Source organism: Neodiprion pinetum, chromosome 5, assembly GCF_021155775.2.
Source record: "Neodiprion pinetum isolate iyNeoPine1 chromosome 5, iyNeoPine1.2, whole genome shotgun sequence".
Classification (NCBI taxonomy): Eukaryota; Metazoa; Arthropoda; class Insecta; order Hymenoptera; family Diprionidae; genus Neodiprion; species Neodiprion pinetum.
Genome location: NC_060236.1, coordinates 18,509,073 through 18,524,810, shown reverse-complemented (window position 1 = coordinate 18,524,810; position 15,738 = coordinate 18,509,073). Strand labels below are relative to the sequence as shown.

The 15,738-nt window shown below is 34.3% G+C and overlaps 1 protein-coding gene across 1 annotated transcript; it reads right to left on the bottom strand.

Moving 5' to 3' along the window:
* Window positions 1–263: 263 nt before the first annotated feature.
* On the bottom strand, window positions 264–1,920 carry LOC124218513 (uncharacterized). The gene is made up of 3 exons (XM_046625033.1): window positions 1,824–1,920; window positions 1,127–1,408; window positions 264–416 (listed from the first exon to the last, which is right to left on the bottom strand). The coding sequence occupies exons 1-3, from the start codon at window positions 1,911–1,913 to the stop codon at window positions 264–266; spliced, it is 525 nt and encodes a 174-aa protein (XP_046480989.1). The 5' UTR covers window positions 1,914–1,920.
* Window positions 1,921–15,738: the final 13,818 nt, after the last annotated feature.

The window sequence follows — 15,738 nt, the reverse complement described above, 5'->3', positions numbered from 1 at the left end:
TCAAATCATTTCGAAAATCGTGCTTTGTATTGGTCGATTCGCCTCGGGTGGAATGTCCCATAGATATCAAAGAATAAATGTTGAAACAATTTTCTACGTCGAATACCAACTGTAGAAATTTATTTTACTCTCAACAAGTGAAAAATTATAATACATAAATTATACATGTAAGTAATACTGATTTTCCATCAAACTGTCTAAATATTTTTGGTGATGAATTATATCTGCCAATTAGACATCATAAATCTGTCAATCCGACGCAATCAAAGGTGATTTTCTGGTTTTGGAAGGCAATACATAATCGACATGTAATCAACGTTTGACAAATTGCAAACGTCGTGCCAATCGACGCGTTCTTCTTGATTGGCAAGTTCTATCCAGTGTATATTCGTCGCTGAATAATTATCGAACCAGGCCTAAAATAAAAAGAAAATACAACATTTACAAAGTGTGCAATTTGTTACACAATCTCGAAAAGATTTTCTGAACCAAAAATATCTATTCGTATAAAACGAAACATTATTTTCAATCTTGCTTCCAAAGCTTTTTAGGCGGAATTTATTCAAATCGTAATCCGTTAAACGAGTTAAATTTTTTTGATACATTCATTTTTTCGCATATATTTTTATGAATCTTACCGTTCAGTTTCAAAATTACGTGATATTAATTCAGATAAATATGAAAGGAAAACAGTTCAAACTTTTTGTGGGTATAAAAACGGTCGTCACATTTTAACTCGTTATCGACGAAAAATACAGTTCGCCAAAATATTCGAAAACGTCTGCATTCTGAGTAAAAGGATTTTTGAACGATTCTTGAAAGCTTTACGATTGTCGAGAACAATTTTTTTATACGATAAATTGAACAGTGAGTTAAGATGAATAAAAACCATTAGAAGTATGGCATGAAATTATTTCGAGAACACTTCAACGATCAGTCATAATATCTTTTTCAGACCTATAAACTGCGATAAGAAATAAAGGCTTGTATTTTTCAGTTTACAAGATATGTAGTTCAAATTTTTTACAACAGATTTGTATCTAATTGAAAATTTCAAAAGTGTGCTAAAAAATCGCTCAACTCTTTTGTTTTTTTTACTAATTTTAAATCATACAACTGCAGTCACCTTTCTATGAAGTTCGATGGAGTCTTGCATGAGGAGATTTTCTTGGTTGTGAGCATTTCTCAGAGCCACACCAACAAGTTTTTTCGCCTTGTTCATGCGCCCTCGAATAACGTTCATGTACGCTTTCAATAAAAACAGTCGCGGCTTTACGAAGCCGGAAATTTTTGAAGCTTTCGTCAGATGCTCGAGGAACTCGGTTACGTCGTTCCTAACGTCTAGCAAAGCGTTGGCCTTTTTGTAGTTCAAGAAATACGTTATCTTCAATACCCGGCATTCCACAGCCTGCGAAAATAAATTATCAACAAGACGGTACGACGTTAAAACTAATTTTGCGAAATGATCAATACAAAAACAATGGTTACATCAATTCCTTTGACTTTTTTACGTACACAAAAGCTGATTTTATATATCCCAAAGACATGAGTATATTTAAAAAAGTATAGAGATTATATCTTTTCCCTTTGTTTTTTGTCATTAAAAAAAATTTTGGAGGAAACTGCTATGTTTAATTAACATTATCGCCAATTTTTGCGAAGGCTATGATGTAAAAGTGTTTTCGAACTAGCCTGAAAATGACAGATAAATGTGTGCAAACTCACAAGTCAGTAACCTATGTTCGATTTGTTGAAAATTCAGTTTGAAGCAGTGAAAAGAATTGATTCACCTTGAAAGTTGAAAAGTCTAAGCATGGACGAACCTTTAAAATTGTCCACAAATCAGAATAACTGCTGTGCTTAGTTTCAGCCAAATAAATGTCACGCGGAAGCTCATATTTTGCAGAATCCATTCCCCTGTAAGCGTGCTTTAAATTTATTGTAATTATATTATATATAGAACATATTTTATATATTGGATCCTGATATAATTTTGCACCATAAAACAAAATAATCAGAAAATTCTAGTATGCTTCTACGAAGATTATTTGATTCTTTTTACCAATTATCTGAGAATAATAGAGTTTTAATATTAGAAATTTATTCTCACCGTTTTAATGAAATTCGGTTAGCCCCGAATTTGTTATCAAACAAATTTCGTTCGTGTTTAAAATTAGAAACGAGTACAAAAATTTTCCTGAAAAATTCCTGAACAATTTTTATTGAAAGCTTAGAGTACCTACAAACTGGTTTTTAAAAAAATATTAGCTCCAAGCAAATTAACTAGAAAATTGATGGAATAATCTACTTTTCAGTAAATCTGTTACTTTTTAGTTGTTATGATTTAATTATTGCAACTGTTTTCATCCAAGTTAATATGTTCCAATTACTATTACTTGATTAGTAGCGTTTCCGTTTTAGTTATTGTCATTACTTTGTCTCGAATGTCAGGTTTCATTTGTTGTTATATTAAAATAAAAATTGAAATTAAATTATGAAAACGTTGCGTAAGGCATTTATACTTGAGTTTTCGCTATTGATGTTTTCCTTTCGTGGAAATACCTCGATATGTAGAAGCGTGAACTGATTGATCGCTACGACCTGATTTTCACAAAACAAACAATCAATAAATTCCGATCGCGGTATCGCAGGAAATCTGTTACGCGCAGAAGGTCTTGTTCAGAATTTGTTTGCCTTTCCGAATGAAATGTCCCTGGGTGAGAGTTTTAAAATTGTTTTATTCAGAGAGAACGATCAATCATAAATGCGATAAGCTTCGGACGATGTGATTTTTCATTGAGAATGAAAATTTGTGAACGGTTGCGCAGGAATAATAAAATAATATTTGACTGCGAAGAATATGAATCTCTCTCTCTCGTCGCCTAGAAATCTCGAAAGGTACGGGGAGACATGGGACCCCTAAACCGATAAGCCATACGGACCAGGGCGTCCTTTGGAATAGCCCTGGGTGTGCGTTAGATTCACTCGTGCACAGGTAAACCGTGTGTTAATCTGGGGCAGATTTTGGCCTCGCAAGCATGGGAATGAGAGAGAGAGAGAGAGAGAGAGAGAGAGAGAGAGAGAGAGAGAGAGAGAGAGAGAGAGAGAGAGAGAGAGAGAAACAGAGAATTAAAAGTACTACAATCAGAGGAGGGTTTCTTCTCTCTGAGATTCGAAGTAAAAATCGGAGTCGTAATGACGCATGAAATGAGGATATTTATTCGATCCTGCGGACCCTTGATCCAAAAATATCACATTTTGGGTTATTTACCGTAGCGCTAAATAATATATAAGTAATAAATGACAAATAAATGAGTATAGATTTAATTTATACTGAAATCAAGATTCTCGGGATGTCGAGCATTGTCAGTTGCGTGCGCACCCCTCCCCTCTCCGCGCTTGGAGATGGAAGGGGGGAGGGGGTTTTCTGACCGTATAAACGATCGCGCTGGAGCGAGAGCGTCTGTATACAGAGAACTTCGGTACTAAACATATCGTGACGATAAACGAATTTGGAGACGGACCTTTCCTTGTTGTACATATAACCTCTTTCCTTAATCTAACCCGAACAAAGTCAATACTATTTTTTTTCGCAAAAGTTTGTTTTATAGTCTCCAAAAGTTACCCCGGGGTTCAAGAGTGGATAAAAATCTGTATTCTCATAAAAAAAGTTCTACACTTTCCTAAGTCTCGAATTAAGTTTCTCATAAGCAGATTTTAATTCACCTTCAGTTTTCAGACTATTCAGAATGTTCACTTTACCAAAGAAAATGAAGAAAATTCGGGGTTTAAAAAAAATATTAACAAAATAAAAATTCAACGCATATAATTTTAACCAGAGTGCACATAGTTAATAGAAAAACGGACTAAACTCTTTGAACTTACATCCTAGTTAGCAGGAGCCAAATGTTAGTGATCAATCGTTTTGATCCATCAGAATCTCTGATCATGGTGAGATTTGCCCCATTCGCTGCTGTAAAAAATGTAAAAAAAAAAAACAGAACAAGCGATTGCAGCTGTGCTTTAAATCGCATAAGTGATAATCGCAAAGCCAAATTTGGAAAGAAAGTCAAGAATAAAATCGGATGATTGCTAGATTCGAATAAGAGAACTGAAAAATTTACCCAAAAATCTGTTCGTGAATTCTTGACAAGATTCAAGCGATTCCACTGATACTCCTACTTCAAGAATCAAGTCCAGGCAAAGAGCGTAGTACCAAATAGTAGCGGACATGTCGACGTCTTCCTGAGCCAGGTAAGAAAGCTCCTGAAGCAGGTCGACGGCTTCCGGAATTCGTTTCGCCTGCACCTGAAAGGAAGTTTGAGAAAAGTTGTAAACCAGCTTCATTATACGACTATTTTGAAATACCTGCGCAGAGTAAAACGTAAGTTGTTGTATTAAACCAGAAAAAAGTTTGCATGTGTTTAATGTATAACAGATTTTTTTCAGGAATCTTGTCCACAAACCTGGTTCATTTAACTAATTAAAATTATTCGGGTTTTGAGCAAAATCAGTCACGCCATTAATTCCTAGGGAATTATTTGTACAAGAAAAATTTTTCTCTTAACGCGAGGACTGTTCTTTTCAGACACAATTTGATTTTTTTTGTAATACTTTTGTCAATCGCACGTGAGCTATATATTTTTTTTTTTTTACTTGAGGATTCTGAAACTCTTTCTGTGATATAATAAATTATAGTATATACAATAAATTGTAGTATAACCACCTTGAAATCATTATTACTCAATTGATTCAACGATGCGCGTTTTTTTATTTCTCGAAAGCAGTATTATTAAAAAAAAAGTAGCTGCTACATGGAGTAATTGACTATTTGCGATGTGGACAAAAATCACAAACATCGAGTTGAACGGCATAATAGTCTAGAAACATATTTATTGAATCAAAATAGTATAATTCTTGACCTCAATTTTGATCAAAATCATCTACTTCAACCGATGTTACATTTTTTGAATGAATTATTCTTCTGAAGTTCAGTTTATTTCAACATGTTTATCGAATACATTCAAATCTTACTTTGCTGCGCTACAACCCTCATTATTTTTACTATATTTCTTCTGTCCTCACCTGAAATTTAGAGGGCAGCGACAAAAAAATTAGTAATCGACTACCTTCAAACAGCCTGCAAATGTGAATTGCGTAACTTTGAGTGTGAAGAGTCTTTACCATAGCCTGAATAAGGATCGGTAAAATATCAAGTCGAATATTGATGGAGTGGAACTTCCCAGCGATCTGTAGAGCCTGAAATCCGTACTCGATTGCTGTTTGAAGTTCGCCTCTGATCAATCTAAACACGAAAAGAAAGCAGTAATAAAGTAAGAACAGCTTACTCGACATTTCACTTGAACATTAATTTAAAAAAAAAATTAAACGAGCAATTGCTAGTGTTTAATTAATTGTTTAACACGTTAAGGATTTCCGGAAAGCTTTTTGAATTTAATTTTAATCCCAATATATGTATAATGCGATACTTGCAACAGCTTGCAATATTTGACTCAAATAATAATTTCAGTACTCGCTTTCGGTTCGCCTTGAGCTGGTACGTAAAATTATTATCCCCGCCTAAAAATACCTAATTTGCAGCATAGCGCATAATATTGGAACCTTTGACAAAACCCATCCCTTAGAAAAATAATCTGATGAGTCAAGCGTTTGTAATAATTTTTTTAAATGTATATGTACTGAAATAGACGATCCTTCTGAAAAAATTAGTAAGGCTTAAGTGGAATGATTTGTACTTTGCGTAGAATATCGACTCGTATACTCGGGCAATTATAAGCACGCTCTCGAGATCGGCCCACACATATCGATCGGCTATTATCCTGAGCGCCGATTTTTCAAGGCGTTGACAAAACCTGACATCTCCGGTCTGCTGGTAATATAACATCGCCAGTCTGTACGAACACAACTCGGTTATCGGCTGGTCTTTGCACTTCGCCGAGATATTCAAGCTCGCCGTTATCGTTAATTTGGCTAGCTTGGGTTCATCGTTCGTCTGAAAATTTGAAAATTGGGAAAATTACAAGGAATGCACTTCCAAAATTGAACTATACGCCTTGACAAATATTTTTTTCTGTGGGGTAGCCGTATCTTAATCGAATACTTTACTAGAGTCCAATTCAATGCAGCAGATAATGTGGAATTCTATAAATGAAATTATAACAATAAAATTGTAATGACGTTTCGAAATCTAGTTTAAATGTTCTATAGTTATATAATTTCGACGTACAGTAACGACATTCAAACCTCTTAGGCTTTTAATACCAGATTTGATATTTTTTAAACAAAATTTTCGAAATTTTTGTGTAAAACAAATAATTTTATATTAATAATCATAAAAAAACGATTCGTGTTTCAAAATATTCATTCATTCATTTGTGAGTAAGTTCAAAATGAGCATTTTTTTTTATTGGAATACGAGATAATCAAAGATTGAAAATTTTTCAAATAAATGCATTTTCAAACTATGACGGTTTTCTTAAAAATGCTATAAAAACATGCTAGAGTTATGAACGAAAACTAGGGTGTACATTTTTTGGTTCAAACTACTTCAAAATAGTCCAAAACCTAATGGATTCAGTCGATTTTGTTCCACGCGGGCTTATTTTGTTTTGAAAACTATTACCAATTCACTATAACAGATTTTTCCTATCAACAGTCTGACTGATGTTGAATATTTAATGATACTAACGCCATAATATAAAAAGTGCTGAAGTGAAATTGCGGAGTCAGATTAATCTTCTGAATATAATAAATCGTTGCTGAGTAAAATAAAATGAATATTCTAGGGTTTCTAGGGTCATTTCATTTCATTTCGTTCTAGGGATCATTTTTAAGTTGCCAACCTCTTTGAACTGATGATTTACCATGAATATTGAGGATAGTCTGCATATGCATGCCGAAATTCTACTCTTCTCGACAGTTTCTTTGCCAGAAATCATTCCGATAGATAGACCAGGAAACCATTCACGTAACAATTGACTACGCTCGTTAGGAATAAGCTGATTATAGGCAAACGTCTTCCTGGTTTGTAGCATGTAGCCGTAAATTGCCATCTCGTCGAGAGTGCAACGATGCGCCTTGTCGTAATATCCCAGTCGAAAATACGTTTCACCTGGAGAAACATATTTTCTCCATGATTGGAATTTATTCTTTGAGCCTAAGTAGAATTGCACTTTGCTCACTTATCAAGGACAGTATCACTCCCTTGGTAACGATCTTGTTAGTGATGGACTTATCATCATCATCGCTGACGCCTTCATTCATCTGCAAGAAAAAAGTATAGTCATAAATTCTCCATCACAGCATAAAGGCGAGTGAAGAAAGTGTACTATGAGCAATTTTTATCTAGTCCCCAACTCGTGCGGACAATGATTTGAGAGAGGCAGAGAAAAAAACCACTTAGTTTTGTCGTATTTTCGCAGCTACTGACCCTAAGGTGTTCTGCGTGTCTTTTTGGATTCCCAAGTATCCAATTCAGGGAAAAAGGATGCTGCGAAGTTTATTCTGCGACAAAAAGTGTTGGACTCGCAGGAAATCGCAAAACAAGCAAAACTGACCTTTCGGACTTTGATAGCCCATTTTTTTGTGAATTTTTATTAATGCTGGAATTGGTTTATTCTGCCGCTACATCGACGTAATTTTTCGAGACGAAGCGATTACATGTTGTCTCAAGTCGCTACAAACAGCAGACTTGAAATTACAGTTGAAAAACGAAAGATTTCTTTGTATTATTTGCGCAATTTCTTAAGTGTTGATCCTACGATGTTCTGCACTTTTTTTTGTACCGCTAAGGTTCCAAATAGCAGAAAAATGATCCTACAAATCGATTCGGTGAGAAAAGCATCTCGGCTTCCAAAATCGCAATGTTAGTATGGTTCTCTCTGTCAGTGGAAATACATCCCTAAAGATCGATTAGGTAACCAACATTTTTTTGCCGCAGCAAATCAGAAGAAAACCAATTGTTAGCCCCGTATAGCCTGAAATTTTAACTTTATTTCCTGCGAGAAATTTCGAGACTTCGAAAACCGCTGCAATGAATTATTCAAGATCCTATTTTATATTGTCGTTTTTTGAGAATACTCCTTGTGACTAGTCTCATTTATTTGCATGAAAAATTTGGTAATTGCGGGCAAAAATTCATCGCTTTTCCTCGTGGCTTCAATTTCAGCACGACGGTTTGGTTGCCATGTCAAAATACGCCAAATATCTGCTAATGGACAAAGGACTTTGATCATTCAAATTTTTCAGTAAACCGAAAATTCATCAGTACTGTAGAGCACGTTCTATCAGTGTGTACTTTTAGTACAATACGCTTTTTGGAACACCATTTTACTAGACTATCCTGTATCGTAAATAACATAGCATAGCAGGGCTAATAAAGAAAGTATATCATTTCTCTGTGTTACTTTATGTCACGTGGTTCTACTCTGTAGTCATACCAATCACTCAAAATCAGTCTTTCTGAAACTCTTCAACAATTGACACACTCATAATTCAATAATTTGTCACGTCAAAATGTTGCGCCCTGGATCATGTATGATCTGAGGATGATCTCCTGGTAAACCGTGTTGCCTAATAATACTACAAACAGTAGAGGAAATACCTTATTCAATTCATCGGCTGTAGAAAGGATTTTCATCGCATGTTTGTACTGTGCAGTTTGGATCAATCCAGCACCATAATCGATCAAGTACTGGACGTGGTTCGTCGTGTTACCTGAATGTTGTTTTGAATACAGAAAATCATTACAACAGAGATTAAGAATGACGTAGAATGAAATACAATGTGTAAAGTAATAATTGGAGAATTTCTGTTAATATCAATTTAGATTCTTCTACAAGCATGGAGACTTAGATAGTGAATTTTCAATCGTTGTACATTTTAGAACAAAAATACGAATCATTGATTTTTCGGATTCATAGATACAGTTTACATCAATATTTAGTTTCAATCAATCAAGTCAATGGATTATGAGGTATTTTTAAAAACGAATATGGAAACTGATCATTAAGAAAAATAGATCAATTGAAAATTTTTGTTTAAAAGAAGTTTGGCGCAAATAACGAAAATATGAAACTCGGATCTAAAATCCGAATAAATCGTAGTTAAATACCATTTATCATTATTTATTCTCAAATGTTTGTAATTTTGTCATTATTATCACTTCTCATTATCGTTGCACGAGATTTTTCTTTAACATAAAAAATTGTAATCCAAAGCATAGTTAAATCAGAAGTTAAATCTCCAATAAATTTATTTTCGAAACAGCTATTGAAATCTGTGGACACTAAGAGTTAAAAAATTATTTACCTTATACCTATTACAGAATGATTCATTTTTATATTCTTCAAATTTTTGAATCTATTAAAATTGCATGGCAAGAAGAAATAATTCGACAAATGCTAGATGCGAGTAAACTAACCAATACTTCTGCTGTGATACAAAAGTCTTTTGTAAATATTGTTCAGGATGAGGCTGCACTGACAGTTTCTAAAATCAACACCACGAAACTGGTTCAATCGCGGTATTTTAACAAACTTTCGATCGTAATTCGTCTCGGACGATGGTTCGACAGCTGACTTTGAAAATTGATTCTTCATCCAATCGCAACATTTCACGCCTCGATCTGTGCGACGACTTTTTACCTCCCCTGACGCCTCTAAAAAGCTGTCTGACGAAGCTGTAAAAATAAAATCTATAATAGTGAAAATGATGGAACCATATTACCGTGATTTCATTTCGTTACAGTTGATTATCATCTAATCAAATTCAAATAAAGTCCACATTCTCTTTACCCCAATAAAATAATTGAATTAATGCAGGATTTGTTATTTTTTCGATACTGATTTCATTCTGAGTCTCTTTTACGGATTGATCAATATTACACTTTTTCCCCTGATTTAAGTTCTCAAATAAACTTGTGCGACATTGTAATAATTTATTTATACAAATGAAGCTACAGATGCCTGAAAAGTTTATTCAAAAATTTGGGTAGTTGTAAAAAAGTCGTGAAAAAGTAACCACAGACAAGCGTGCAGTAAGTCACGTTTTCTGAAATTTAAATAATCCTACAATCAAAACTTTATTCAAAATTTCATAGAATTTTTGGAGTAAGGTAAAAATGTAAAAAGATCAGAAATTAAAGTAGTTATAATGTTGAATTTGAAAAGTAGTGATAGCCAATTTTACACGATTTCGCAATGTTGTAAACTAAAATGTCGAATCATCAAGTTAATACATAAATATATCAAGACAAAACAAATTTATGGATTTTATCGATAGTTTATTTTAGTTTTCTATAATTTACGTTTCAAACTTTCAACTAAAATTCTATACTTCTATTTTTTGCATTTTAAGATTCCTTCCCGTTCCTGAAAATTCGACATTATAAACCTTTATTTTCTAATCTTTGAACATTTCTACCCCCACTCAACTTTGGTGAAAATTTTTATTCCATGTAACTCTGCAAGCATGTCGAGTCACACGAAATTCTGTATTGTAATATTTCATGTATCATTAGTATGCTCGTATTTTTTTGTTTTCTTTTTACATTCCTTATTGCTCACTTACCCAACATCTGATCGTTCGATTCCGTGTAAAATGGTAAAATAGAGACTTTCCTGCGGCTATCAGAGCCCCGCAAGATTACTTTGGAATATAGAAGTTCTCCTTGCGCCTGATAATTGCCAATGGATCCTTTAGGAGTTGGCTTACTCTCCATACCATATTGGCTCGATTTACTTTGAGTTGAAATTCTGTAAGCATCTAAGCTCGGTGAATCTGTGCTTGTGGTTATGACGTCGTTTTGCTGGCTCAGAGTTCTCCGATTTTTCGAAAGCTTCGCCCCGGCAATACGCTTGTTTACCTACCAAAATAAATTTTTATCCTCAGGATATTACGTAATAGTCTCGCTTTTACCAACCGAGCTATTTTTTTAACCATTCAGCTGATGAGCTTCCTCTACAATTTTTCAAGTAATAAGGAGTGAAATGATTCATCACAAGATTGTTTTTATCCAAAAGCTTCATTAAGAAACGTAAACTGCTGGAAATCTAATGGTGTCGACAGATATTGCAAGAAAATAGTGCAGTGAGATATCAATCTATTGACCTCTTGTTATTTCTCGAATCCCGGTGAATCCCTCAGCTGACAGATCTGAATTCTATTGCTCGGTCGGTAAGGGTCCCACACGGAACGCTTACATCTTACATGCATACATGCATACGAAACGACGGATCACGGACAAACGGAACAAAATAAACAAAAGTTGCTAGATTCCGAACTCCGTTGAGAGCGTTCAGCCAGGTTTTGTCCGAAGCAGCATTCAGTCGCACTTCGTTAAGACTCTGTTGAGTACAATTTTTTTTGAAGCCTAATCGCAAAGTTTCTAGCATCTGCTAGTAATTTCAACATTGATAATACGTGAATTATCTGAAGAGTGAAGCGGAATACTGAAAATTTGTATTTATTTCATTCCGGCGTTCCGTTCGAAATTTGCCATAGAGGTCATAAGGCCAAATAGCCTAGGGAACGGAAATCTCAAAATAACTAGATTTCATTCCGTCGTTCCGTGATCGGTCGATCTGTCGCTGACATGGGACGACGCGACACCTTAATTTAGAGCTGTTTTTGTGACGAGAGAGGGAAGCGGTCGTTCGCCGCATAGTGGTTATCTATAGTACTTCCACTCAAATGCATGGATAGTCATAGACATCCAATAAACATCCACGACCGGCTTTAATCAAACCGTAGATATTGTGGATTTCTGTAGATGACGATCAGAGATCCACCACGGATATAGATCTTTTATGGAGCTGTGAATCCTGTATGGACCTCTAATAGACAGAGTGTTCCGTGTAGGCTTGATGGAACAATATAGCATCGAAAGTGGGTAATAAGACTGATAAGCTAAGTGCAAATCATTAGACTCACATTTTATGACGCCAAGTGAAAATAGAGGAAAATGTGAAAATGACATATAACCTAAACAAGGTGTATGAACTGCTATACTTTGAGTTATTCTACAGATATTTTTTCCTGATTATAAAACTGGTTCCATTTCATTCTGCACAAATTTGTCACTTTCCTGGAAAACTGCCTTTGCCGTAGATTATCTTAATATTTTTTTTTTTTGAAAATAATTCATATATTCTAGAACGAGCAAGTTAACATATTGTTAAAATTATTTCTCAATGATTTCTCGGATATAAATTATTCGAAATGAACTTTTTTACACATGGTATGGCTAAGGACTAACCTTGGGCTTCACTGGAACATTCAAGAAGCTACCGCCGCCGCAAGCTGTGCACTTGTGAGCCTCATCTTTATAAATGTTTATGGCTTTGAAGTGATAATCCATTTTTTCGTCGTCGGGTACAAGGTCGTATATCAATTGCTGAAACCGTGGCATTTTAAAGGCGAGAAACCTGCACCTCGAGTACCAAGGGAGCTCTTCTGACGGCGTGCCGCTTATTCGCTGAACGTTGTAGATGTCACCGATATGGGTCTCGGAGCAGCGGCAGTAAAGGAGATGTTGGGAATCAGCAAACGTACTTTTTCTTCTAGCCACGTAGAACTGGACCGGCTGCGTTTGACTTACACTCGGAATAAGCAGTGAAGCGCAGCAGAGGATTCGGATATTAAAAAAGCTCATTACGGCTGAAAACGGTAGAAAGTAGTTCAAACGCAAAATTTACTTGAATCAAAAGTTAAGGGGCGAGTACTGACTGTTTAAAAATCCCTTACAAATGTTTGTTTTTACATTAAAATAGTAAAATTACATAACAGATATGACCCGAAAACTCGAATATTAACGAAGAGGATCTTGTAGAAATTTAAAAATATAGCGGGAAAAATGGCGTGCTAGGGACGGATAGAAAACGGTGTAAGTGCCAAAATAAGAATAATTTGCTAAAAAAAATTGTGAAATTCTAACCAACGAAAAACAGTGGAATAGTCTCTATAGTAACTTAGTTTCATTGAAGTAAATCCTAATCGTCGGTCTGGCCTGCGGATGCACGAAGCGAAGCATTCGGTGAGGTCCTTTTTTTCAGTCGTAACGTTACGTGATTTTGCGAATTTTGAACTGACTAGGATACACGGAAGATTAAGGTTAATCGCTAAGAAAGACAGTTTGAGTTTAAATTAATCAATAAAATTATCGGACAGTTTTTTTCTCTCCTGAAAACCATAATAATGGCACTTACACCGTTTTGCAGTGCCAACTTTTTATAACTTCATGAATAAATTTTTGTCAGTCTTATTTTGTTAAGTTTTTTAAGATAAAAACGTATATTGGACATTTTGGCACTTGCACAGTTTTGCCGTGCCACCCTTTAATTTAGATCCACATGGTAGAGCCGATTCATCTTAAAAAAAATAATTATAACGCCAGTTAGTCGTTTTAAAATAGTATATTTTATAGCTTTTTAAGTCACGTGATAAAAATGTTCGTGTGATATTAAATTTGCAAATCTGTAAAGATTATCACATATATTTTCATTTGAATCAGAATTATTTTTCTGATATCGATCTATCGTCTTCAACTTGAATATTTTCACTCCAAGTACTAAATAATTTTGCTCTGTATGAAAAAGCTGCAGCCAGCATAATCATTTTTTTTTTTCTTTCGTTCAATTTGTTTCGATGAAATTTTGTTATTACTTCTGTAGTCATTTCTTCTATTACACGCGTGTAGTTTCGGAAATTAGTAATCGTAAGATTATAATGTACACTCGGGGACAATGAATCTGAGACGGCTAATTTTTTACACCAGACAGTTATGTTGGCAACACAGAGAAATCTACAGCGCCATAGTGGGCCGAGCGCGAAACAAACACACTCTTAATAAACATAACATAAACTATGACCGTCGAATCTAACCATAGAATACCGCGGAGATAATGACTTGTTGAACTGACACGTATTCTAAGATTAGATTCGACGGTTATGGGTTATGTTATGTTTATTGAGATTGAGTTTGTTTCGCGCTCGGCCGACTGTGGCGCTGTAGGTGTCCCTGCGTTGCCAACATAACTGTCTAGTGTAAAAAATTAGTCGTCTCAGATTCATTGTCCCCAAGTGTACCTACTACGTGAATAACCTACCTCTCGTTGTGTGGAAATTCGAATAATTTGGCATCATTTTCTGGAGCATCTGTCGTGTGAATATTACTCCGAGGACAGCTGCACACTTCAGTAGTCCTTGCTCGTAAGGTGACAATTTTAGGTAAGTGTTGAGTAGCATTTCTATCAGAGAAAAGGTATTGTTAAATCGTAATGGAGATTGGTCAATCCATCAGTGCATAACAAACAATTTCTAGCAATTTTAGAAACATAAAACGGAATTTCAGAGGTTTTGTAGTTACTGACTTCGAATTTGAAATTATATTTTTCAAATTATTCTTCGAAATTACATTTTGAAACTTCAGGATATTAATTTTCTAAACATGCACATTATAACTGAATTTGTTCCACATGCAAGATCGCTTATTGATTTAACTACATTGTCAACCACTAGAAATTGTCCCTCTCGCTATTATTAAGTTCCACAATTAAATTTGAATTGACTAATTTTCAAATAATTTGCGTTTCAAATATACCTTTGGTGTTGGTTACTCTAGACCAAAACCTTAGATTCTCAAATTTAGAAAGCTCGTTGTAGTACGAAATGAATCAGTTGCTGCATTATAAATTATCTCAAGAATTTGTAATTTTTGTTTAGTAAATTTTGATTAGTTTGCTGAAACTTTACAGTGGAGCGCCGGTGTGAAACTGTCTGCCTTAATTTAAGATTAATTTAATTCCATTACACGTTCGTTGGGAATACAGTTGTTGTTTCCATAGTTTCAGTGGTCGTATTACACAAAATTGATAAAATATGGAAAACCCCGTATTTCCTGTCTTATAGCTACCACAATGATTGTTTTCATGATCTGGCTGTTGTTTCACAAATACGGAAGACGAAATTGTAGGTCGAATACAACTAATGAATGAGGGTAGATATAGGTATTAGAATTGAGTAATAGATATTGAAATTAAATATCAAGTGAGTACAGAAAATATCAGTGCTTTAATAAAATGTAAAATTATAATATGTGAGCTCATGCTTACATAAATGTCATGATTGTTGGATGATCATCATGACTGAAAAATAAGTGGGTAAGAACTTAACATAATGATTTAGTTTTTTTCCTGTCGAGTTGAACATAAAATATAAACGTGTATACATACATTCAAAATTACATGCCATCACTAAGTAAAAATATCTAGACAGATTTATAATTTTAAAAAACAAAATACTTTCATGAATCCCAAATTATTTAACGATTTTTTAATATGTAGATAAAAAAATATATACTGAGGAGATAAGAACATATTTTGATAACAAGCTCATAAACTCTACTGTTATTATATACTTCAATTAACTTCATTCTTATCTTAGATGTTCTGATGACAAGCTTATAAACTCTACTGTTATTATATACTTCAATTAACTTCGTTCTTATCTTAGATGTTCTGATGACAAGCTTATAAACTCTACTGTTATTATATACTTCAACTTCGTATCTTATCTTACATATTCTGATAACAAACTCATGAACTCTAGTGTTATTATATACTTCAATGTAACTTTGTTCTTATCTGTCGATCCTATTATGTATAAGACAACATTTTACTTTATTTTAATCAATTGTAAAGACTTCAATAACTTGTAATA